A 23,847-nucleotide genomic window follows, 5' to 3' on the forward strand; every position below is an offset into this window, starting at 1 on the left:
TAGTATTTTGTTGAGGATTTTTGCCTCTATGTTCATCAGTGATATTGGCCTGTAGTTTTCTTTCTTTGTGACATCCTAGTCTGATTTTGGTATCAGGGTGATGGTGGCCTCGTAGAATGAGTTTGGGAGTGTTCCTCCCTCTGCTATATTTTGGAAGGGTTTGAGAAAGACAAGTGTTAGCTTTTCTCTAAATGTTTGATAGAATTTGCCTGTGAAGCCATCTGGTCCTGGGCTTTTGTTTGTTGGAAGATTTTTAATCACAGTTTCGATTTCAGTGCTTGTGATTGATCTCTTCATAATTTCTATTTCTTTCTGATTCAGTCTTGCCACGTTGTGCATTTCTAAGAGTTTGTCCATTTCTTCCAGGTTTTCCATTTTACTGGCATACAGTTGCCTGTAGTAATCTCTCAGGATCTTTTGTATTTCTGCAGTGACAGTTGTTACTTCTCCTTTTTCATTTCTAATTCTATTGATTTGAGTGTTCTCCCTGTTTTTCTTGATGAGTCTGGCTAATGGTTTATCAATTTTGTTTATCTTCTCAAAGAACCAGATTTTAGTTTTATTGATCTTTGCTATTGTTTCCTTCATTTCTTTTTCATTTATTTCTCATCTGATCTTTATGATTTCTTTCCTTCTGCTAACTTTGGGGGTTTTTTGTTCTTCTTTCTCTAATTGCTTTAGCTGCAAGGTTAGGTTGTTTATTTGAGATGTTTCCTGCTTCTTAATGTAGGATTGTATTGCTATAAACTTCCCTCTTAGAACTGCTTCTGCTGCATCCCGTAGGTTTTGGGTCGTCGTGTCTCCATTGTCATTTGTTTCTAGGTATTTTTTGATTTCCTCTTTGATTTCACTTCGTTATTAAGTAGTGTATTGTTTAGCCTCCATGTGTTTGTATTTTTTACAGATCTTTTCCTGTAATTGATATCTAGTGTCATAGCGTTGTGGTCAGAAAAGATACTTGATACAATTTCAATTTTCCTAAGTTTACCATGGCTTGATTTGTGACCCAAGATATGATCTATCCTGGAGAATGTTCCATGAGCACTTGAGAAAAATGTGTATTCTGTTGTTTTTGGGTGGAATGTCCTATAAATATCAATTAAGTCCATCTTGTTTAATGTATCATTTAAAGCTTGTGCTTCCTTATTTATTTTCATTTTGGATGATCTGTCCATTGGTGAAAATGGGGTATTAAAGTCCCCTACTATGAATGTGTTACTGTCGATTTCCCCTTTTATGGCTGTTAGTATTTGCCTTATGTATTGAGGTGCTCCTATGTTGGGTGCATAAATATTTACAATTATGTCTTCTTCTTGGATTCATCCCTTGATCATTATGTAGTGTCCTTTTTTGTCTCTTCTAATAGTCTTTATTTTAAAGTCTATTTTGTCTGATATGAGAATTGCTACTCCAGCTTTCTTTTGGTTTCCATTTGCATGGAATATCTTTTTCCATCCCCTCACTTTCAGTCTGTATGTGTCTCTAGGTCTGAAGTGGATCTCTTGTAGACAGCATATATATATGGGTCTTGTTTTTGTATCCATTCAGCCAGTCTGTGTCTTTTGGTGGGAGCATTTAATCCATTTACATTTAAGGTAATTATCAATATGTGTGTTCCCATTCCCATTTTCTTAATTGTTGTGGGTTTGTTATTGTAGGTCTTTTCTTTCTCTTGTGTTTCTTGCCTAGAGAAGTTCCTTTAGCATTTGTTTTAAAGCAGGTTTGGTGGTGCTGAACTCTCTCAGCTTTTGCTTGTGTGTAAAGGTTTTCATTTCTCCATCAAATCTGAATGAGATCGTTGCTGGGTAGAGTAATCTTGGTTGTAGGTTTTTCTCCTTCATCGCTTTAAATATGTCCTGCCTGTCCCTTCTGGCTTGCAGAGTTTCTGCTGAAAGATCAGCTGTTAACCTTATGGGGATTCTCTTATGTGTTATTTGTTGTTTTTCCCTTGCTGCTTTTAATATGTTTCCTTTGTATTTAATTTTTGACAGTTTGATTAATATGTGTCTTGGCATGTTTATCCTTGGATTTATCCTGTATGGGACTCTCTGTGCTTCCTGGACTTGATTAAGTATTTCCTTTCCCATATTAGGGAAGTTTTCAACTATAATCTCTTCAAATATTTTCTCAGTCCCTTTCTTTTTCTTTTCTTCTTCTGAAACCCCTATAATTCGAATGTTTGTGCATTTAATGTTGTCCCAGAGGTCTCTGAGACTGTCCTCAGTTCTTTTCATTCTTTTTTCTTTATTCTGCTCTACAGTAGTTATTTCCACTATTTTATCTTCCAGGTCACTTATCCGTTCTTCTGCCTCAGTTATTCTGCTATTGATCCCATCTAGAGTATTTTTAGTTTCATTTATTGTGTTGTTCATCATTGCTTGTTTCATCTTCAGTTCTTCTAGGTCCTTGTTAAATGTTTCTTGCATTTTCTCTATTCTATTTCCAAGATTTTGGATCATCTTTACTATCATTATTCTGAATTCTTTTTCAGGTAGACTGCCTATTTCCTCTTCATTTGTTAGGTCTGGTGGGTTTTTATCTTGCTCCTTCATCTCTGTGTGTTTTTCTGTCTTCTCATTTTGCTTATCTTACTGTATTTGGGGTCTCCTTTTTGCAGGCTGCAAGTTCGTAGTTCCCGCTGTTCTTGGTGTCTGTCCCCAGTGGCTAACGTTGGTTCAGTGGTTTGTGTAGGCTTCCTGGTGGAGGGGACAAGTGCCTGTGTTCTGGTGGATGAGGCTGGATCTTGTGTTTCTGGTGGGCAGGTCCACGTCTGGTGGTGTGTTTTGGGGTGTCTGTGGACTTATTATGATTTTAGGCAGCCTCTCTGCTAATGGGTGGGGTTGTGTTCCTGTCTTGCTAGTTGTTTGGCATAGGGTGTCCAGCACTGTAGCTTGCTGGACGTTGAGTGAAGCTGGGTGCTGGTGTTGAGATGGAGATCTCTGGGAGATTTTTGCTGTTTGATATTATGTGGAGCTGGGACCAGTGTCCTGAAGTTGGCTCTCCCACCTCAGAGGCACAGCACTGAGTGCTGGATGCAGCACCAAGAGCCTTTCATCCACACGGCTCAGAATAAAAGGGAGAGGAAAGAAAGAAAAGAAAGAAAAGAAAGAAAGAAAGAAAGAAAGAAAGGAAGAAAGGAAGAAAGAAAGAAAGGAAGGAAGGAAAAGAAAGAAAGAAAGAAGATAAAGTTATTAAAATAAAAAATAATTTTTAAGAAAGAAAAATTTTTAAAGAAAAAAAAAACGGACGGATAGAACCTTAGGACAAATGGTGAAAGCAAAGCTATACAGACAACATCTCACACAGAAACATACACATACACACTCACAAAAAGAGGAAAAGGGGAAAAAATCGTAAATCTTGCTCTCAAAGTCCACCTCCTCAATTTGGGATGATTCGTTGTCTATTCATGTGTTCCACAGATGCAGGGTACATCAAGTTGATTGTGGAGCTTTAATCCGCTGCTTCTGAGGCTGCTGGGAGAGATTTCCCTTTCTCTTCTCTGTTCTCACAGCTCCCAGGGGCTCAGCTTTGGATTTGGCCCCGCCTCTGCGTGTAGGTCGCCTGAGGGCGTCTGTTCCCGCTCAGACAGGACGGGGTTAAAGGAGCAGCTGCTTCAGGGACTCTGGCTCACTCAGGCTGGGGGGAGGGAGGGGCACGGAGTGTGGGGCGAGCCTGCAGAGGCAGAGGCCGGCGGGACGTTGCACCAGCCTGAGGCGTGCCGTGCGTTCTCCCAGGGAAGTTGTCCCTGCATCCTGGGACCCTGGCAGTGGCGGGCTGCACAGGCTCCCCGGAAGGGAGGTGTGCATAGTGACCTGTGCTCGCACACAGGCTTCTTTGTGGCGGCAGCGGCGGCCTTAGGGTCTCATGACCATCTCTGGGGTCCGTGCTGATCACCGCGGCTCGCGCCCGTCTCTGGAGCTCCTTTAAGCAGGGCTCTTAACCTCGCGCACCAGGAAGCAAAGAGGGAAGAAAAAGTCTCTTGCCTTTTCGGCAGGTCCAGACTTTTCCCCGGACTCCCTCCCGGTGATGCACTAACCCCCTGCAGGCTGTATTCATGCCACCAACCCCAGGCCTCTCCCTGCGCTCTGACCGAAGGGTGAGCAGACAAGCCTCTCCGGCTAGTGAGTGCCGGTCGGCACCGATCCTCTGTGCTGGAATCTCTCTGCTTTGCCTCCCGCACCCCTGTTGCTGCGCTCTCCTCCGCGGCTCCGAAGCTTCCCACCTCCGCCACCCGCAGTCTCCGCCTGCAAAGGGGCTTCCTAGTGTGTGGAAACTTTTCCTCCTTCACAGCTCCCTCCCGGTGGTGCAGGTCCCATCCCTATTCTTTTGTCTCTGTTTACTCTTTTTTCTTTTGCCCTACTGAGGTACGTGGGGACTTTCTTGCCTTTTGGGAGGTCTGAGGTCTTCTGCCAGCGCTCAGTAGGTGTTCTGTAGGAGTTGTTCCACATGTAGATGTATTTCTGGTGTATAATAGCGAGACATGTATGCAAGCAAAATGTCTATGTACAGATTAATGGACAAAGAAGAAGTGGTGCATGTACACAATCGAATATTAGCCATGGAAAAGATGAAACAGTGCCTTTTGCAGCACCACTGATGAACCTTTTCTGTTTAATGAAGTCATATCTCACATGGCACCCGTCATCACCAATATAACGTGCCTACAGTTGGAGGCCTCAGTTTCTTGCCACATGGATCTCTCCTTAGGGCTGCTTGAGTGTCCTCATGACATGGCAGCTGGCTCACCCCAGGATGAGTGATCCGGCCCGCCGTCCCCACGACTGTCGCGGCTTCGGCCGCTGGGGCCCCTCCAGAGCCGGCAGCCTCAGTGAGGCCGCCCTCCCCTCGGGCTCCGGGGAAGTTCCATGACGGCGGAGGGAAGAGACCCCGAGCTGGGAGTTCCAGCTCTGGAAACGCGGGCTCCGTTTTCCAGGATTTACTTTTGACATCTGATTATTGTCTATGTTTCCCAACATTTTCACCCTGTGTTGCCCCCTAAAGCCACCTCGGTCTGTTTGCTCTTTTTTTTTTTTAACTTTGATTACGAATAAGTATGACAAAAAAAAAAAAAAGAATAAGTATGATTTTGCTTTACTTCCGGTACATCAAGTTCCAAGACAACTTAATATAACAACATGAACATTGAACTAAAAGTTATGAGAAGCTGCTTTTACTGTTTATGTACTCCTTTAAATCAAAAGAACAAGATGTAAACCTTTTTTATTTATGTCATCTCCTGTGCTTCAGTCTCCTTGGTGCTTTAACATGAAAGAGGCTGATTTACAATCACTTTGGGCAAATTGCCTGTGGAATTCTGAGGACAGGAAATGAAAAAAGTGCAGCACACACCCCCGGACATTCCACACAACATGTAGAATAAACAAACAGGCCCCAAATAGGAAACCAAAAGCTCTTGGTCTTATGTTGAGGAGCACCATGAATGCCCTTTGGGAAAGCATGTATTAAAGATGATGAAGTTCTGGGAAAACCCTTCAAGAGGGGTGAAGTTGACCCTGATTAAAGGGTCAACTTCCCCCTTATGTCTAAAGTATGGTGAGTAGTTTTAATGTAGGTAAACTCTGTTACCTGCATCAACATTATGAGAGAGGAGTACCATATTACAGACCTGTGCTTCTCAGACCTTAACAGGAGTCTGGTTCTCTGGGGAACTTGTTGCGATGTAGATACTGATTCAGGAAATCTGGGGAGGGCCTGAGATTCTGGATCCCGCACAAGCTCCCAGGTGATGCAGTTGCTGCTGGTCTGCAGGCCACAGTTGGTTTTCAGGCACCTTCTTCAACAAAATCATTGGTGGTGGTTTCCTGCTCTTTATCTATAATACAGTGGTTTTCAACTCTGGGTGATTTTAGCCCTAGGGTAAATTGGCAGTGTCTGGAGACATTTTTGATCTTCACAACTCAGGGGGGCTGCTAACTTCACATGGCTAGGGCCACAGATGTTGTCAAACACCCTACAATGCATAGGGTAGCCCCTGGTAACAAAGAATTTCCTGACCCAAAATGTCAATAGTGCCAAAGTTGAGAAATCCTGCTGTAGAAGTACTGTTTTGTGTATCTCTCATATCAAAAATAATCTGTTGAAAGTGTTCAAAAAAAACTGTGAGGAAAGAGTAGGAACATGTACTATTTAGTTTGGAGTAGAGAGTGAACAGTGTTTAAAACTGTCTTCAAATATATGAAAGGCCATTATGCAGAAGATGGTAACCAGCTGTTCTCCATCATCCTTGAAGAATGAACAGGAAATGTACATAAACGGACTTCTGCTACCCATCCATTCTTTTTCTGCATCTTCCACGCCAGCCAGGCAAATCTCTCCATGATCTTGCAACCATATTTGTCCCGTTCTGTATCTTATTACTTGCAGAGACTCTCCCAAATCCTTGGGACATATTTTCCTCTCACTGCCAAGTTGTATCTCTCCCTCTCCTTAAAAATCTAACTTAAAATTTCCAGCTCCATGAAGTCTTCCTTAACTAAGATGACATAGTTTCCAGTTCACTTCTATCTACCACTGGCCCACTTTCTCCTTCAATGTATTATCTTTCATTCTATGAATATGTTATTGCCCATCTATGTACAAGGTGCTAGATTTTGAGGAAGGATAAGGAAGATGAGTAAGAGAGTCCCTGCCTTTAAGAATTTTCCAATCTAGGGGAAAAAAAATCTCACACAGGTAACTACAACATAGATAGTATTTAATAATTATTTCTCTGAGGGATTTTTTTAAAAAATAAAAGAAGAGGGCTTAGTAGTTAAAAGATTATTTCCAGGTGGGGAGATCAAAGGAAGACTTTATAAGTAGGTATACAGAAGTATCTTTTTATGAAGAATAATTTTCTCTAAGTTGTGTAAAATTTTGTGCATCAAATAAGCATTTAATATTGTTACCAAAATTTGAAGGTTATTAATTAGAGCATGGAATGAGTTGGAGTCTGAATTTAGACTGTACTTATGGCAGAGTTTACAGTGAATAAGGAAAGAAATTTTTTTCTGTTTACACGTAGCTGTATATCATGGTTTTAACAGAGGAGAGTGAATTTAATCACCTCTGAATATACCTTATGATGCTGTGTGATTTTATAAGGGCGTACTCTTTGGGAAGAATTTTTAGTTACATCTAGGAGGGGAATACTTTGGAACTTCACAAGTATGCTTTAAAAACCAGTACCAGAGATGGAATTTGGCACCATCCAGTTGAGAGAATTTGGCACCATCCAGAACACTTTCAGGAGAGAGTCTCACCTATAAAAGATTTCCATTACCTGAACTATAAAGAAATTGAAGAGATTTAACCCTCAATGAATATGTAGTGTGTGCCAGACATTGAGTAAACTCTTTAGATATATCATCTAATTTAATCTCAACAGATTAGCCTCTCAACCTGTGAGGCTATCACCACCAACAACACTAGAAGGAGACGTCAGTGCTAAGTATAAGCTTCCACCCATTGCTTGATTCAGAGAGGGAAGCAGAGCAAATCTCGAGCCTGCATAAGCCAGCTCTGGGTGGAAACAGTCAGCTTGCCTTCCCTTTCGTAGCAGCAAGGAGAAAGCTACCTCTCGAGGCTTAAATGGTGATGCTTGTATCCTCCGTTGTCAAAACAGGAAAATGAAGCTGTTTACATTTCATAGTGGCCATGGTTTGCTGTAGGGATCACTACTGGAAAATTATCCGTGACTGCATTAGTCATGTGTGAGCATGAGTTTCTGCCAGCTCCTTCCCACACATTCTGAAATCTTTAGTTCTGGGAAGGGTACAGATACTGAATTACTATGGGATTTTGTTTGAATGTTAATACCTATGTTCTTCAAAGTCATTATGTTGATTTCCAGTCAGTAATACAGTTAACATTGCAGACCTTTCTTGTTCCCATTCTTTGAGTGTCATTGCTCTTTTTAATAAGTGCTCAGCTTTGAATGGTAACCTCAAGAATGCCTTCATAATTCGAAACATAGTGGAATCTTAGTTAACTCTATGTAACTGGACTTTGTTTTCCCTCTTAAAGTTCTAGGCTTCTGCATATCATTCAATGTTGATGTGAAAAACTCATTGACTTTCAGCGGCCCAGTGGAGGACATGTTTGGATATACTGTTCAACAATATGAAAATGCAGAAGGAAAATGGTAAGTTAATGGGTTTTGTTGTTGTTGTTTAGTTTTCTTACAAGGTAATGGAAAATATTATTTGGTTACAGTTCGTTTTATGAATGAGACTTAGAATGAATCGTTTATGGTAGGAAATGCAGTCTAATCATTTGGTAATGGAAACTGAAAAGGTGAAAAAGGAAAAATTCCTTGGCAATATTAAAAGACATGGTTAGTGATTCTGTTGAAACCTGGGTTGACCTCAAGGAAGATCCTTATCCAAAATAGTCATTGTTTTGTAAGTAGGTTATTCTGGCAAGAGTTCTTTAATTGTTCTCATTTTAGCATGGCTGAAATTCAGCAGGAGGTATTGGGAGGCAGATGAGATCACTTCCATAATATAATATTGGGCTTATATTTTTGGTGCTTTACTGACCTACTGAGTTTGGTCTATTACTTATAATGAACCTTACTGAATTTCTTTTATACACTTTAAAAACCCTTTAATATTGGTTAAGTTCACTTTAGTATGTTTTTTTAACGCATATTTAACTTTTGAAAATTATACAAAATTATTAGAGTTCTTTTGCTTTATATTTAACATAATTTTTAGGGAGTCTTTTTTTTTTTTAATTGGACCTTGTAGAAAAAGAGAACAGGAGTTAAACTTTGCTTCAGTTTAGTAACTTAAACTAAACAAGCCCACTTTTCTAGTGACTACAGTAATACAAACAAAAATGGATCTATATCTATTTGGAAAACAGTGAGCTATCTCTCTACTATATTTCACAGATGAAAAGATGTGACTTTTCGATATTTCACTTTACCTTCTAGACTTGCTTAATTTGACAATAATCCTCTAAATAGTATCAAAGTAAGAATTTGAGTTCTCACATTTTTCAAGTACAGATATTGTATCCTGGGTATAAACTAAAATTTGTGGAGGTGCTTCACTCTTCTTCTCTCCCTATAAATATCTCAGATAAGACATCTAATAATAGAGTATGGGTTTTTATATCTTCTGTCTTTCAATCCTATGCTCTCACTTTACCACCCACCTCCTTTTTTAAGGTTAAATGGATAAAGTCATCCCTCTAGACACCAATTTTATTCTTTTAGGCATTATGTCTGCAATTCAGGGAATTCTACCTCTGGGAGAATAATGTGAGTGGGCCAACTGGTCAAGCTTCTCTTTGTGCATAAGCTAGAATAAACTGACACTCAGTGCATGTTTTTCTTAAAAAGCTTAACTTTTAGATAAAACACATATTACAGTGAATTTTCACTTATTACTAATAGTTACATAAATTTTAAAGAGGAATAGCAAAACTTAAAGTCTTAAACCACCTACTTAAAATGAACTGTCTTTTTAAAGAATAGTCAAATAACAGTCAGCCCTTCCTATTCACAGGTTTCGCATTCACTAATTAAACCAACTATGGTACCAGAGTTGCGGTGGGCGGACTGTACCAGGCTGTTTTATATAAGGGACTTGAGCATATGCGAAGTTTTGTAGCCACTGGGGGCCTGGAACGGATGCCGAGGGATGACCGTATTGTTAGCAGATTTTATGAAAGTCTGGTTTTCATTCTCTGATAGTGAGGAAAGCCTGTAAGCTTCCTCCCTCATCCAGTCCTGTCTCTGATTTTAGGGCAGTCTGCTATCAGAAGCCCTGAATTATCTGAATGAATCTTAGTAGAGTAAGAAGGCATTCATATTTCCTCTTGGGACTTTAGTGCACACATACGATTTCTTCAATTCAAGAAGGAGGAAGTGATGCTTGATTCTTAAGCTGAATCTTGAAAGATGACTTACCTTTCAATAACATAAGAGATGTCACTCTAAGCTGGGAAGCTACATAAACAAGGGCATAGACCTGAGGATAAGTGAGAGTGTTGGTAAGCAAACAGATCTGACGTTGGGATGATAGAGGGGAAAGACCTTAAAAGCCAGACAAAGGAGCTTGTACCTAAGTAGAGGGTACTGAGAAGCCATTATAGGTTGTTTTATGAAACTTAGTTTAGGAAATTATGTATAGATTGGATTGGAGAAAGGAGTGCCTGAAATCGGGGAAATCCACAGACAAGCAAGGACAGCAATCTGCTTAAACAATGAGGCCTGGACAAGGAGGGCGAACTGCAATGAAAGAATAGTGTACCCGAGATAAATGTAGGTGAATAATTAAATCTGAGTGGAAGTCTGGGAATGGCAAATGAAGGTATAGGAGGTGTCAAACACATTCCAAAATGTCTACACTGGATTACCGGGAAGTGGGTAGTCATTCAGAGACAAATGTACAGGAAAGGAAAATCAGTTTTATCAGGAAGTTGATGAGTATGGTTTTAAACAGCTTGAGTTCAAGGTAATGTCTAGGTACTTGGAAACTTCAAAATGGAAAACAGAAAGAGGGAGAAGTTAATGTATTAGGGGACATGTTTAGAAAGCAAGAACTGGTTTGGGTTCCCGCTTGCAACCCTGTGCATTGCCCAGCATCCGGCACAGGACCTTAAGCATAATATGCACTCGATAATGCACTCCACTCAGTTGGCTGAACAACCGAATCTAGTTTAACTTCCTGTCCTCATTGATGAAAAAACGCATAAAAAAGTAAAGTTAAAAGTGACTCTCCCATAACTATTATCAAAACAAAGTGTTGGCAAGTATGTGGAGAAAAGGGAACGTTTGTACATGTTAGTGGGACAGTAAATTGGTGCAGCCGCTGTGGAAAACAATATAGAGGTTCCTCAAAAGAACTGAAAATAGAGCTACCCAGTTCTGGGTAAATATCAAAAGGAATTGAAATCAAGATCTCAGATATCTGCATTATTCACATGTTCACTGCAGCATTATTCACAATAACCAAGACTTGAAAGCCATCTAAATGTCCATTGTCAGATGAACAGATTTTAAAGATATGTTATATACATACAGTAGAATATTATTCTGCCTTAAAAAAAGAGGAAAAATTTTCCATTTGAGACAACATGGATGAACCTGGGGGACGTCTTGCTAAGTGAGATAAGCCTGATGCAGGACAGATACCACATGACTCCACTTATATGAGGAACCTAAAATAGTCAGACTCGTAAAAGCAGAGCATAGAATGGTGGTTACCAGGGGTTCAGAGGAGGGGAAAACAAGGAAGCATTAGTCAAAGGGTACAAAGTTTCAGTTAAACAAGATGAATAAATCCTAGAGATTTACTATACAGCACAGTGCCTATAGTTAGCAATACTGTGTTGTACACTTAAAATTTGTTAAGAAGGTAGATCTTAAGTTGTGTCCTTATCACAAAATAATAATAATAAATAACAACAACCACTACTAAAGAAAGCAGGAGGAAACTTTTGGAGGTGATGCATATGTTTATGGCATAGATTGTGGTGATGGTTTTAAGGATGTATACTTATCTCCAAACTCATCAAGTTGTATACATTAAATTGGTACAGCTTTGTGTATGTCTTTCATACTTCAATAAAGTGTTTTGTTTTTTGTTTTTTTTGCGGTACGCGGGCCTCTCACTGTTGCGGCCTCTTCCGTTGCGGAGCACAGGCTCCGGACGCGCAGGCTCAACGGCCATAGGCTCAGGGGCCCAGCCACTCCGCGGCACGTGGGATCTTCCCAGACCGGGGCACGAACCCGTGTCCCCTGCATCGGCAGGCGGACTCTCAACCACTGCGCCACCAGGGAAGCCCCGTTGTTGTTGTTGTTGTTTTTAAAGTGACTCCCCTAGGGAAATATAACTACTTGAGGCCAGAGCAGAAAATAGGGCTCAAGTCTCTCCACTCCCAGTCTAGGACTGTTGTCCTTATTAGAACTATATTAAAAAGTAAATGTTGATAATAACTGTATCTGGCGTATAATACTTTACATTTTAATATGTGTGTGAGAGATTGTGAGCATTTGAATGTATATATGGATATCAGATACTTTGATTCCATTCTGACATTCCATATTTACAATGATTTTATGGAAAAGGTGTGAAAAATCAGGGAAACAAAAACAGTGTGGTCAATTGAATTTAAAAGTAAATAAACTACAAAAATCTAAATGTCCAAATCTTTAAGGATGGCATGGTAGCAACATACCATTCTAAAGAGATCCAGGCACTGGTCATGCAAAATAAATTTTAGTAATATGTTTGGATATTCTGTAAGTGTTTATAAAATCAGGATGCAGACTTATTTTAAGAAATGGACTATGAAATAATTGACATATTTGGGAGAACATGAATTTTGTTATTTAATTTTCTCCAGAGGTGGGAATCTGGAGTTTTTCTTTTAATTAAAAAAAAAATTTTTTTTTTTAAATCATCCTGACCCATCTTACATCTTGCTGAAGTATGCGTAAAGGAGTACTTGTTGACCCATAACAAGTGCAGTCTGTGTATTTGAAAAGCATTAGTTTAAATCTTTGGAAAGAGTAAACAGTTAACAGAAAAGGCGGCCTATGCCCCCCTTTATGTTTCAGAAGTTTCCTGTGGAGTACAACCTACTTTATATCTTTGGCTCGGAAGCCACATGTTTTTTCAGTAGCAGAACACATTATACTTCTGATTAAATTCAGCTGTTGTTCATTATGATTAGCATGAGCTGGAGCATCCAAGTAACTGCAACGTGGTTCAGAAGAATCACAAAGAATACAATTGGTTTAATAATTTTGCTTTGAAGAGAAGAAACTCAAATGTGCTCAGCATTGCGCAGCCTTCCAGAGTTAGTGGCAATCACCAGTATAGCAGGGCTCTGCCAGATGGGAAAAAAATGAGACGCTGGTGTGGGACTTTCCACTCTTTGTTGTTCTTTGCTTCTTTCCTTCCAGCATGTGCACCCACCCCTCTGAGTGCTATCTAAGCATCCATTCTTAGGGGCTTCGGTGACTTCAGTGGGCCTGTCTTTTCAAAATAGATTCTCATGATGCAAATACTTCCCTAGCCAATCCCCAACCCAATATATATCAAAATGTACCGGCTTCATGCCTTTACCCTAGAGGACCCTGCTTTGTGCCAGGTAAGGTTTACTAGTGGGCTCAAGTGACTGATGCCCTGTTTCCAATGTATGTGTGTTTTAAATAAAGCCTATTCAAGCTTGGGGTGAAAAGACTTTTTAAAAGTTTTACCAAATTTTCTCTCACATATTTTAATATAAAGTTTATTTTAAATTGCTTATAATATCTTTTGAAGTTGAAATTTCCTCTTTGCCAAACATCAGTTCTTTGGTTCATCTCACTTCTACCCCTCTACCTTTCATGACTGAAAAGCACAACAGCTCATGGGGCCACTGTATAACTTCATTCTCTAAGACGACCAAACACTCTGTTGGTTTTTGTTTTTTGTTTTTTAATGCCTGGCAGGAGGTACTTGGCACTCTGATACAGACTTTGGCTTGGAGATCAGGAGAGAGTTAGGTGAAAAGAAATAATGTAAATATGAGACAACAATCTCCAGGAAACTATCTTTTACAGAAGAAAAACATATAAATATGAAACAGAGCAGTCAGAGGCCAGCTACCCTTCAAATAAATATAATAGCAGTCATATTGACAAAAATAACTATTATGAATAGGAAGCATTTCTCAGTTTATTAAATTTTATATTTGGAGCTTTTTCATGGAGAAGAAGTGTTTCTCTCACTTTGATGACCTTTGAGTTCATCAGGTGTTTCTCTAGTGATCAATAATGAGACCCAGAACATTCTTTAATCCTCAATCTGCATACAAATCATTGCAATAATATCATATAAAAAGCAGAAATTTAATATAAATAAAATTTAACGAGTTAAAGCAAGCTTGCATTAAAGTTTAAAGTAACAATATCCATCGTTCATGAAACAATGTACTTTGGGTCTTCACCTTGACCCTGTGTGTTTGAGTGAATATGACTGTTATCCTCATTTTCTAGACAGGAAGCTGGGACTCAGAGAATGAATTGCCAAAGGTTTAACACAGCGAGTGTGACAGGGCCAGGATGTGGAACCCCAGCCTTATGCCTTCAGCCAGTTTGCTCCTATAACAGCAAGGATTCTCTACAGCCTTGACCTGTGGAAATGCCTGCTGTGTCACCCAAAGGCATATATGGTATTCTGCTTAAGCAAAATATCCAGCCTCTAAAGTGGAAAAAAAAAAGACTTCACAATTAGGACCTCTTAGCTGGTCACATGAATGACCAGGTATTCCTTATTCAGATTCTTAGAGCATTTGATGCAGTCATAATTTATTCATTCAATAAATATTTATCGAATGCTGATTTTTATATCTGGCTCCGTTAGAGTCACTCAGGATATATGAGTGAATGAATAGGTGAAAATTCCTGCTGTTGTGGAGTTTATATTCTATTGGGGATGGACAAACAAAAAACAAATAATAAACTTAATAAACAGGTAGGTTATATGTCAGAATGTAATAAGTGCTGTGAGAAAAAATAGAGCAAGATAGTGGGGCTTGAGAATACTGAAGATTCCTAAAATTCCATAAACTCTATGCTGATATTCTTCTAGGATCTTGTCATTTTTATGCAGCTTGGGAAAAGTGAGGCTTTCTTAGGATTAAGGGGTGGGATATATTCCAGAGTTGCATGTTTGATGTCAGAAATACACAAATTTTATATTCTACATCCTGTGTCCTGCTTACCCATTCTTTATCACTGATCCCAGCTCTCAAACTCCCTGTCTCAGTCCTAGCCTACTACGCTCTACCGTTTTCTGAGTTCTCACACCCCAGGCTTTACTTATCCAGAATATACAATAGGCCATGGCTCCAGTTGCTATATCAGGTTATTTCCAATTATCATCATACTCTAGAGGTTTCTGTTGGCCTAGGGTTCAAATATAAATTCCAGAACCTTTCCTTCAAAGTCTACTGCTTGCCAGTCTCAACCTTCCTACTCCAGGTTATACAGAAGCTTTATGCTGTGTTCCAGTCACCCATACTTCCTCATTACCTTCCATTTTCAGCCCTCATGCTCCTGTTTCCACATTTTTGCCTGGGATATCTGTGATCTCTCTTGTCTCCTGCCTTATAACCTAATAACTTTATTATTAACATACTGTTCAGAACTCACTTTTTTATAGATTGTTCTAGATTTTCCCCAGTTAATGGTTCATGTTTTCCAGCTAATTAGTACTCCTCCATACACTTATAATTTGTTCTATTCAGATGATGGACTCTTAGAATTGGAAGGGTCTTTGGAGGCCTGGAGTTTGCGGCATGTAGGCTCCGGTTAGGTGCACAAGCTCAGTAGTTGCAGTGCGCGGGCTTAGTTGCCCCGCGGCATGCAGGATCTTAGTTCCCCAACCAGGGATCGAACCTGGGTCCCCTGCATTGGGAGGTGGATTCTTTACCACTGGACCACCAGGAAGTCCCACATCTCTCTTTAAAAGCTTCAATAGTTCCCAACTCTCCCCTCCATACAATAAATCCAAAGTTCTTAAAGTGCACTGTAAGAACATATGTGATCTGGACCCTATTTACCTTGCCAGACTCAAGTTCCACTCCAGCTACCCTGAGTTACTTGAACTTATCGAAAGAGCCATGTGCATCCCTTCTTGCTTCTAAGACTTTGCTGAAACTGCACCAAGTTCAGAACTATTCAATATGGTAATAGTACATTTATATTTTTGCTTCTCCCCTAAGTTTTAAGCAACCTTAAAAATTGTGTTTTATCCATTTTATATTCCCAGTGCCTGGCATTAATGCTGAGCATGTAGGATTTTCTTTATAAACATTAATCAATCTGTCTAGTCTCAACTTAAATACTTTCATAACATATCCACTACTTTTCTCCGAACTGTTTTAACTATAAAGCTTGTTTAATCAATCACATTACAAAAGGTTTTGAAAAATTGGGGGAAAAAAACTTAAAGCCTAACCATAATTTCCTTAATAGAATTTGGTTTTTGGTGTACTCCCTTTTAATCTATGTTCTACATAGATAGAGTTGTCCATCATCTGAAAATATGTATATAATAATAAAAAGAACCAACACTTAGATAGCACATGTTATAAGCCAAATACTGTACTAAGCATTCTATATACATTAGCTCATTTAATGTTCATGATGATCGTGTCAGGTAGCTACTCTTATTATTTCCATTTTACAGACGAAGGAACTAAAGCACAGAGGATAACTGGCTTGTCCTAAACCATACAGCTAAGTAAAGGGTAAAACCATGATTTGAACTCATGAAGTCTGGCACCAAAGTTCATGCTATATTTTATGGAGAGGATTAAATTACTTAGGACATGGAAAACACTTAAAACAGTGTTCTGCACATGGTATAAATTCAATAAATGCTGGCTGTTTTTATCATTGCTGTTATAATAAGTACATTGAATATAATTTGGTATCTTTCACTTCAAATTGTCATAGGTTTTCAACAAATTAGGTAGGTTTTTACTTTAAATTAGGTCATAACTAATTTTTTATCCTACCATGCAGTCTTATTAACTATTTTTTTATGACTGCACAATATTCTATGGAATGAAGCTACAATAATTAATTAGTCTTGCTGTTGATCACACTTCTTTTAAACTTATGATTATATATACCACTATAAGCATTATATCTTTATGCATCAAGCTTGTTTCCTTTAATTTAGGTCATTTTTTAAGGATAGATTCCCAGAAGAATTATGCGTTAAGGGATTTGAACATTTTTATGGTTATTTATGTATATCAGAAATGGCTTTGCAAAGGCATTATATCACAACTATGTTTTAGGGAGTCTGTTCAACAATTCAGTATTTGCAATTGTTGTAAAACTTATTTCCATAATACTAGCTTTGTCCAAAGGACTTACACAAAATAAATCCCATCCCTTTTCAATATGACAAACTTTCAAATTTTGAAAATTTTTAAAAGGAATGCCCAATCCACCTGCACTCCTTCACAACCTTTCAACTCTCCTTCAGACGTTTTTTTCTCCATGCTAAACGTCCTCAACTTTCCCTCAAGCATCTCTGGTCTGACAGAATTACCAGAATCTTAACTATCTGAGTCATAGTCTCCTAAATACATTCCATTGTGCCTATGTCCCTCTTAATTTGGAGATTCCAGACATGGCCCGACAGTGCAGAGCACAGAGGGGCTATCACTTTCCTTGACCAGGGCATCTATTTCTAGCAATGATGCCTAAGGTCACATTACCATTACCATTTTTGGCACTAAAATACACTGTTGGCTCATGTTTTCTTGCTGTCAACTAAATCCTCCATGACTTTTTCACACGAACTTCTATTAAGTCAGGTTTCCGACATTCTGTACTGATGTAGATAATAGTACACAGTTAAGTGAAGTTGTTTACATAGGTTCTTATTAAACTTTACTAGTTCAAGTTTCTTGTTCCAGAATGTTGACACTTCTGAATGCCCAAATTGGTATTTTGATTTACTTGATGAGTACCTTTATGCTTTCTGTGTCTTCACTTGTCATTAACAAAGATATAGCCTAAGTCAATCCCAAGTGCAGTCTTATGGTATATAATTAGAGTCCTTTGGTTGCTAGTAATGTGTCTGTTTTTTTTTAAATTTAATTTAATTTATTTTTTTATACAGCATGTTCTTATTAGTTATCCATTTTATACATATTAGTAATCAGTGTGTTTGGATATAGCTGTTTAGCCAGCAATGAATCAGCAGCTGTGGATCCCAACAAGTACCTTAACATTCAACCACATTCACCCATCCTGTTCCTGAAGATATCATAGGAAACCTTGTTAAATGGCTTGCTAGGACTAAAATAAATCATGATTATATTTTTTCCATTAATTATTATTAGACTGATTTCATACTTCTGTCTAAAAAAAACAATAAGTGATTTTAAACCTGAGTCTCATAACTATCCTTATTTTAAGTGCCTACAAACTAGTATATACTAATATTAAACCTTATGATATAATGTTTATATTTCCTGACCTCTCTATGACATTATCAATTCCTCGTGGGAAAAAGTCATTTATACTTCCATGTGTGTTTTGTAAATTAACACAGCAGCAGGCTTAACCAATAATTATGATTTCAGCCCCCAAATAAAAAAAAAATGTGTTAAAGTAACATATAATACAAGAAACTAAAATATTCTCAAGTCTCTCTCCTATATATTTTACTGTTTTTTAATTTAAATCAATCTGCAATTTGAAGAAGACACTCTGCTTATTTTAGATAACATTAAGTTACTAACTGAGGATGGCTATCTAATTATGTCTATGGGAGCTACTGTCAATCGTCTTCGAACTAGTCATACAGTAACAAAAATAAAATGTTTCTCATTATTCAAAAATGTTAATTGAGTTATTTAATTTCCAGGGTGCTTGTTGGTTCTCCTTTAGTTGGACAACCCAAGAACAGAACTGGAGATGTCTATAAGTGTCCAGTTGGGAGAGGTGAATCATTACCTTGCATAAAGTTGGATCTTCCAGGTATGTAAAGTCAAAATATTAAAGTCTGGGACTTCCCTGGTGGCGCAGTGGTTGAGAGTCCGCCTGCCGATGCAGGGGACGCGAGTTCATGCCCCGGTCCGGGAAGATCCCACATGACGTGGAGCTGCTGGGCCCGTGAGCCATGGCCGCTGAGCCTGCGCGTCCGGAGCCTGTGCTCCACAATGGGAGAGGCCACGGCAGCGAGAGGCTCGCGTACCGCAAAAAAAAAAAAAAAAAAAAAAAAAAAAGTCTGATCCTAAATTATGCCCAGCATTCTCACTGAAAGTGAATTTCAACCAACTCAGGAAAAGATTAGAAGGAATCTATAAACATTCTCCCATTTTTATTATTCAGATTTACATAAAATGGCATTTTGATGCCTTCTGCCCTTCATTTGCTTTAGAAATTCATCATAGAATATCTATAGATATAGAAGGTCTTACTAGTTTTGTAACTTGTAACCACCTCCATTGTTCAGAATCCTTTGTAAAACCAGTGGTAACATAAAAAGAACTCTTCTAAATAAACCTATCCATCACATTTCCTCCACAAAATTTAACTTAGTGTTTGTTTTTTTTAAAGAAAATAACATGAGAAATATAAATTTTAATTTTAAAAAGAGAATTGTAAAAGGTAAATTTGTATTGAAATGTATGTATTTGATAGAAGTATCAGCATAGTTAGAACATGACTAGAAAATTCCTACTAGAACTATCCAGGAATTGGAAACCTGTCAGTGTTCCGTGCAATATTAAGTACCATGGAAATGACTCATCCTCTTCAGGTTTATTTAAGATATTGTATTTTTCAGTTCTCCTTTTTTTCAATTTCCTACTTGTTTATTATGAGCATTTCTTTCTTTACATTCAAGAACATAGCTACTTTAATATGTCTTGCCTGATAATTCCAACATCTGTAATATCTCAACATCGCTTTCCACTTACTACCTTTCTCTTGAGGTTAGGTCATATTTTCCTGTTTCTTCTTATGTTTATTAATTTTTTATTGTATCCTGGATTAAACTCTTGAGTTTTAAGTGTGGAGATTCTAGATCTGTTATGTGCCTTTGAAAAGTCTTAACTTTTAGTTTTAGCAGGCAATTTACTTGACTGAACTCAGTTTCCAAACAACAGTGGGAAGCAGTTAAAATCTCTATTCAATTCTTCTAATTTTTTAGCTGGGCTGTGTGACATTTACCCCGCACATGTACAGTTCAGGTCATTCAGATGTTTGGAAAGAATATCTGTATATACTCAAACTCTCCTTTTGTGGCTCTACTTTCCAAGATACCCCCCACTTCACTTGGCACTGCTGTCATTGCCCCATTCTCTGTCCTCTGTTTCTTCTAGACAGGAAGACTGTGAGGTCTATCTGAGGTTTAGCCACTGACTCAGGCCTTCCCTTAGGGGAAAACAAACAAACACAAAAACAGGAAACTCATCCAGTTCTAATCTCTTCTTACAAGTATAGACTCCCTTCCAGTTTCTGCCTGCTCTTGGTTGCTTTACAGTGCCTTCAGACGGTTGTTTCATACATTTTTTTCCCCTTTTCCTAGAGCTTATAGTTGTTATTTGCAGAAGAGTTGTTCTGATAAGAGCAACTCCTCCATTACTGGAAACTGGAATAGAGTTTTAACATTAGTGTGAAGATGTTGGCTACACCGAGAACAGTACGGAAGTTTCTGCTGTAATCTCTCATGTCCCAGGAATGCTCATCCTGTGTCAACGGTAGTATAAAAAATTCTAATCTAGATTATTCAAGACCAGTTCCAGATGCTTTTAAAGCAAACCAGACTGGATTCTGGGACAAAGACCAATGCTCAGATTAGGAGGTGATTGTGACCTTTCAGGAATCTCTGCTTCCATTCCATTAAATCTACATGTAATCTTAAGGTAAGAAAAACTTCTAGGCATGAACAGTGAGACAAATCTTTCTTGAACTTGAGTTTTGCCACTTTCAATTATTTTAGCACTCTGCTAAGCAGGGTTTAGAAGCTTTTGCCTTTCCTGTCCAATCTTTTTTTTCTTCTTCTTTTTTATTGTGAGTGAGTGGAACTTCTTTTTGCCAGGTTGGCATGCTTTAGGGCTCAACATTCTTATTTGTTCTGTCAGATGTAGTCCCTTCATTGTGTCTTTACCCAAACTTCCTGACCACTGCTCTAATCTTGCTCCAGTTTTCTTTGTAACCCTCCTGATGTCCCTGTGATGGTGAAACTAATGGTCAAAATCTTGTTTGAGTTTTCTTTTCTGGCCTTCTACCCATTTTCCTCCTTCCTGCCAGAAATCATGTTTCATCATTGGTCATATATAACATGTAGATGTAACATGTTGGATGATTGTATAAGTTTACTTTGCATCTACAATATTATGAGACTAACTATTTTATTTATTTTAGTTAGCAAAAATATGTGAAAAGCTATCCCATGTTCTCATTGCCCTGATAGTTTACAGTTCAGCAAAAGTATGTGAGGCAGTGATCCAGACAAAGTTTCTGAGACAAAAGCCAGAATGTTTTAATGAGAAGACACTTAATTTTACTTTGTTTTCCACCGTCATAAACGTTTCTTCTATTTTTAGTTAATACATCAATTCCCAATGTCACAGAAGTAAAGGAGAATATGACATTTGGATCAACTTTAGTCACCAACCCAAATGGAGGGTTTCTGGTAAGAAAAGGAGGAGTCAAGATAGTTAATGAACCAAGAATTATATTACAAATCTTTATAAAATCTGTTATATAATTTTTAATCTTATGACTTTAATTTTTTAAAAGGCGTGCGGGCCCTTATATGCCTATAGATGTGGACATTTGCATTACACAACGGGAATCTGTTCTGATGTCAGCCCCACATTTCAAGTCGTGAACTCCATTGCCCCTGTACAAGGTACAGATTTTATGCAATGTTTGTGCAGTGTTTGAAAAGAGTAAGCAATGAATGAGACATATATATACACGGGAGCATACCAAAAAGCTTGAAGTATTTTCTCGGCTACCAGCATTACCAATTTAGGTAAATGTTTGCTTTGCCAATATATAACCAAACCTCACTGCTATTTTGGAATTGATATTAGTGTAAATAACCTTTACAGAGTCATGTCTAAACATCAGAGCTAAAGCTTTCACATTGTTTTTATTTAAAGGGTGAGTTTCTTTGAGAAAAGTAACCTCATTTGAAATATACACAGAATGAGAACTGTATAGAGAGTTCATATTGAGAAAATTTCCAAAGATAACTCAGACAGTGTTAATTAAAATTAAGTAGGTATGGGTTTCACTTGATGTGAATCCCAAACCAATTGTTACTGAATGCAAAGAGTATTTTTTATCACTCTTCTTCTGATTTAAAAAACTCTTTTTTCTGATTTTAAAAGTAATGTGTCCACTTTGTAGGATATCAGTTCATCTTTTAAAATGAGTTCCTTTTAGCTGCGAAAAGATTTCATATACCTCTAAAGACAGACACCAAATTTGCACGATTGAATCTTTTTCTTGCAGAATGCAGCACTCAGCTGGACATAGTCATAGTGCTGGATGGTTCCAACAGTATTTACCCCTGGGAAAGTGTTACAGCTTTTTTAAATGACCTTCTTGAAAGAATGGATATTGGTCCTAAACAGACACAGGTAAGGCTTCATGTTTTGATTTCTGTTGTCCTAAAGATACAAATGCATGGAGTTTTAATGACAAATTCTTCTGAAAATAAATTAATCAATAAAGCTAAAATTTAGGATGAGCTTTGTATTCCATATCCCTGTTCTTATTCCTGCATGTTACTGGCAGGCTGTTTATTTTCTAAGCAGAAAGTATTACGAAAGCTGCATTTTCAATGCTCTGAGAAAATATCCCCTATAGATATCTATAAAATCATACTTTAATTCTTAATTATGAAATAAGCATAGCCACCTTTGGTAATATCAGAGCAGGGTTTCAGAATTTGTAGAAACTATTCTGATATGCCATCATAGTGTCTTTTGTCCTGTTGTACAGATAAATTAGGAATTGGCCACAGGATACTGCTGTAAGTCTATTTTCCCCTATATTTAATAATTTCTTTTCTTAAGTAAAAAGCAAATGCTCCAGGCTTTAGCTGCAGTAAGTTGAATAATTGGGTGTTTTTCTCCCCTTGAGTCTCTGTTTGTAAACACATCCCCCTTTATTGCCACTAAATAAAGTGGAACTTCCCACATGGCTCTTCCACTTTAGACAGTGAGTTTGGGTTTAATCAGTCTAACGTTCATTAATATTATATGGCCACATGGCTTAAAATATGGATAAGACACAATGGATAATAGGAAAATTAAATGTCAAAGTGAGGACAGTGCCTTGAGGGTAGGAATTAACACTAGAATCAGAGTCAAAAATGGCTGTTGCAGAGTCTGGGGACCTCAGGAGAGCACAGGAGACGACTGGGCTGCACACACAGTCCAGTGTTCTTTTCTTTTTCTCTGAGAGCTCTACTCTTGGAAAAATTTCTGGGACACTGAAAAAGTTGTATGACTGCATTAATATTTGTCACACCTGCATTAAAATTGGGATATATGGGCTTCCCTGGTGGCGCAGTGGTTGAGAGTCCGCCTGACGATGCAGGGGACACGGGTTCGTGCCCCGGTCCGGGATGATCCCACATACCAAGGAGCGGCTGGGCCTGTGAGCCATGGCCGCTGAGCCTGCGCGTCCGGAGCCTGTGCACCGCAACGGGAGAGGCCACAACAGTGAGAGGCCTGCGTACCGCAAAAAAAAAAAAAAAAAAAAAAAAAAAATTGGGATATAAATAGACACACACATCTATATACACATATATGTATGTGTGTGTATACCTATGTATACACACACATACATATATTACATTCATGCATATGTACATATACATACATGTATCTGTATATATATATTTTATATTTTTGTATCTGTGTGTATATATATTTTTATACCTTTATGTTTTTTTAAATATATAACAATTTTATTTTATAATATATATTTATATAACACATATTTAAAACATATATATTTTATTATATATATATATATATATATCTCATACATTTTCCCAAAAGGATGGTAGTTGAAAATTGCAAATTAGATCTCAAAGTTCAAAGTGAAATGTCATATGGCTGTATTCCAAGGTTGAATGGATCTCTTTAGAGAGCTAGGTGAGGGGTAATGTTGTGTATATCCCAGTGGACAATAGGGAACTTCTTGAAATCAGAGTAAAATTATTATACGAAATTGTACTTTTCTTATAATCATATCACAAAATGTCAGTTTTCCTCGATGCAAGCTTCTTATCTGCAGTCATCTTCCCAAGTGGATTGCTGGAAGTTTGGAGAGGATAT

At 38.1% G+C, this 23,847-nt stretch overlaps 1 protein-coding gene across 1 annotated transcript in view; it reads left to right on the top strand.

Moving 5' to 3' along the window:
• Window positions 1-23,847, top strand: part of ITGA1 (integrin subunit alpha 1) — a 168,128-nt gene that overhangs the window by 57,176 nt on the left and 87,105 nt on the right. The window contains exons 2-6 of the mRNA XM_082649801.1: window positions 8,029-8,146; window positions 18,402-18,514; window positions 21,091-21,179; window positions 21,287-21,398; window positions 22,010-22,137. Coding sequence (XP_082505927.1) covers window positions 8,029-8,146; window positions 18,402-18,514; window positions 21,091-21,179; window positions 21,287-21,398; window positions 22,010-22,137 — 560 coding nt within the window. The remainder of the gene's footprint in view (window positions 1-8,028; window positions 8,147-18,401; window positions 18,515-21,090; window positions 21,180-21,286; window positions 21,399-22,009; window positions 22,138-23,847) is intronic.

The sequence above is a fragment of the Grampus griseus genome, assembly GCF_964374135.1.
Source record: "Grampus griseus genome assembly, chromosome: 3".
Classification (NCBI taxonomy): domain Eukaryota; kingdom Metazoa; phylum Chordata; class Mammalia; order Artiodactyla; family Delphinidae; genus Grampus; species Grampus griseus.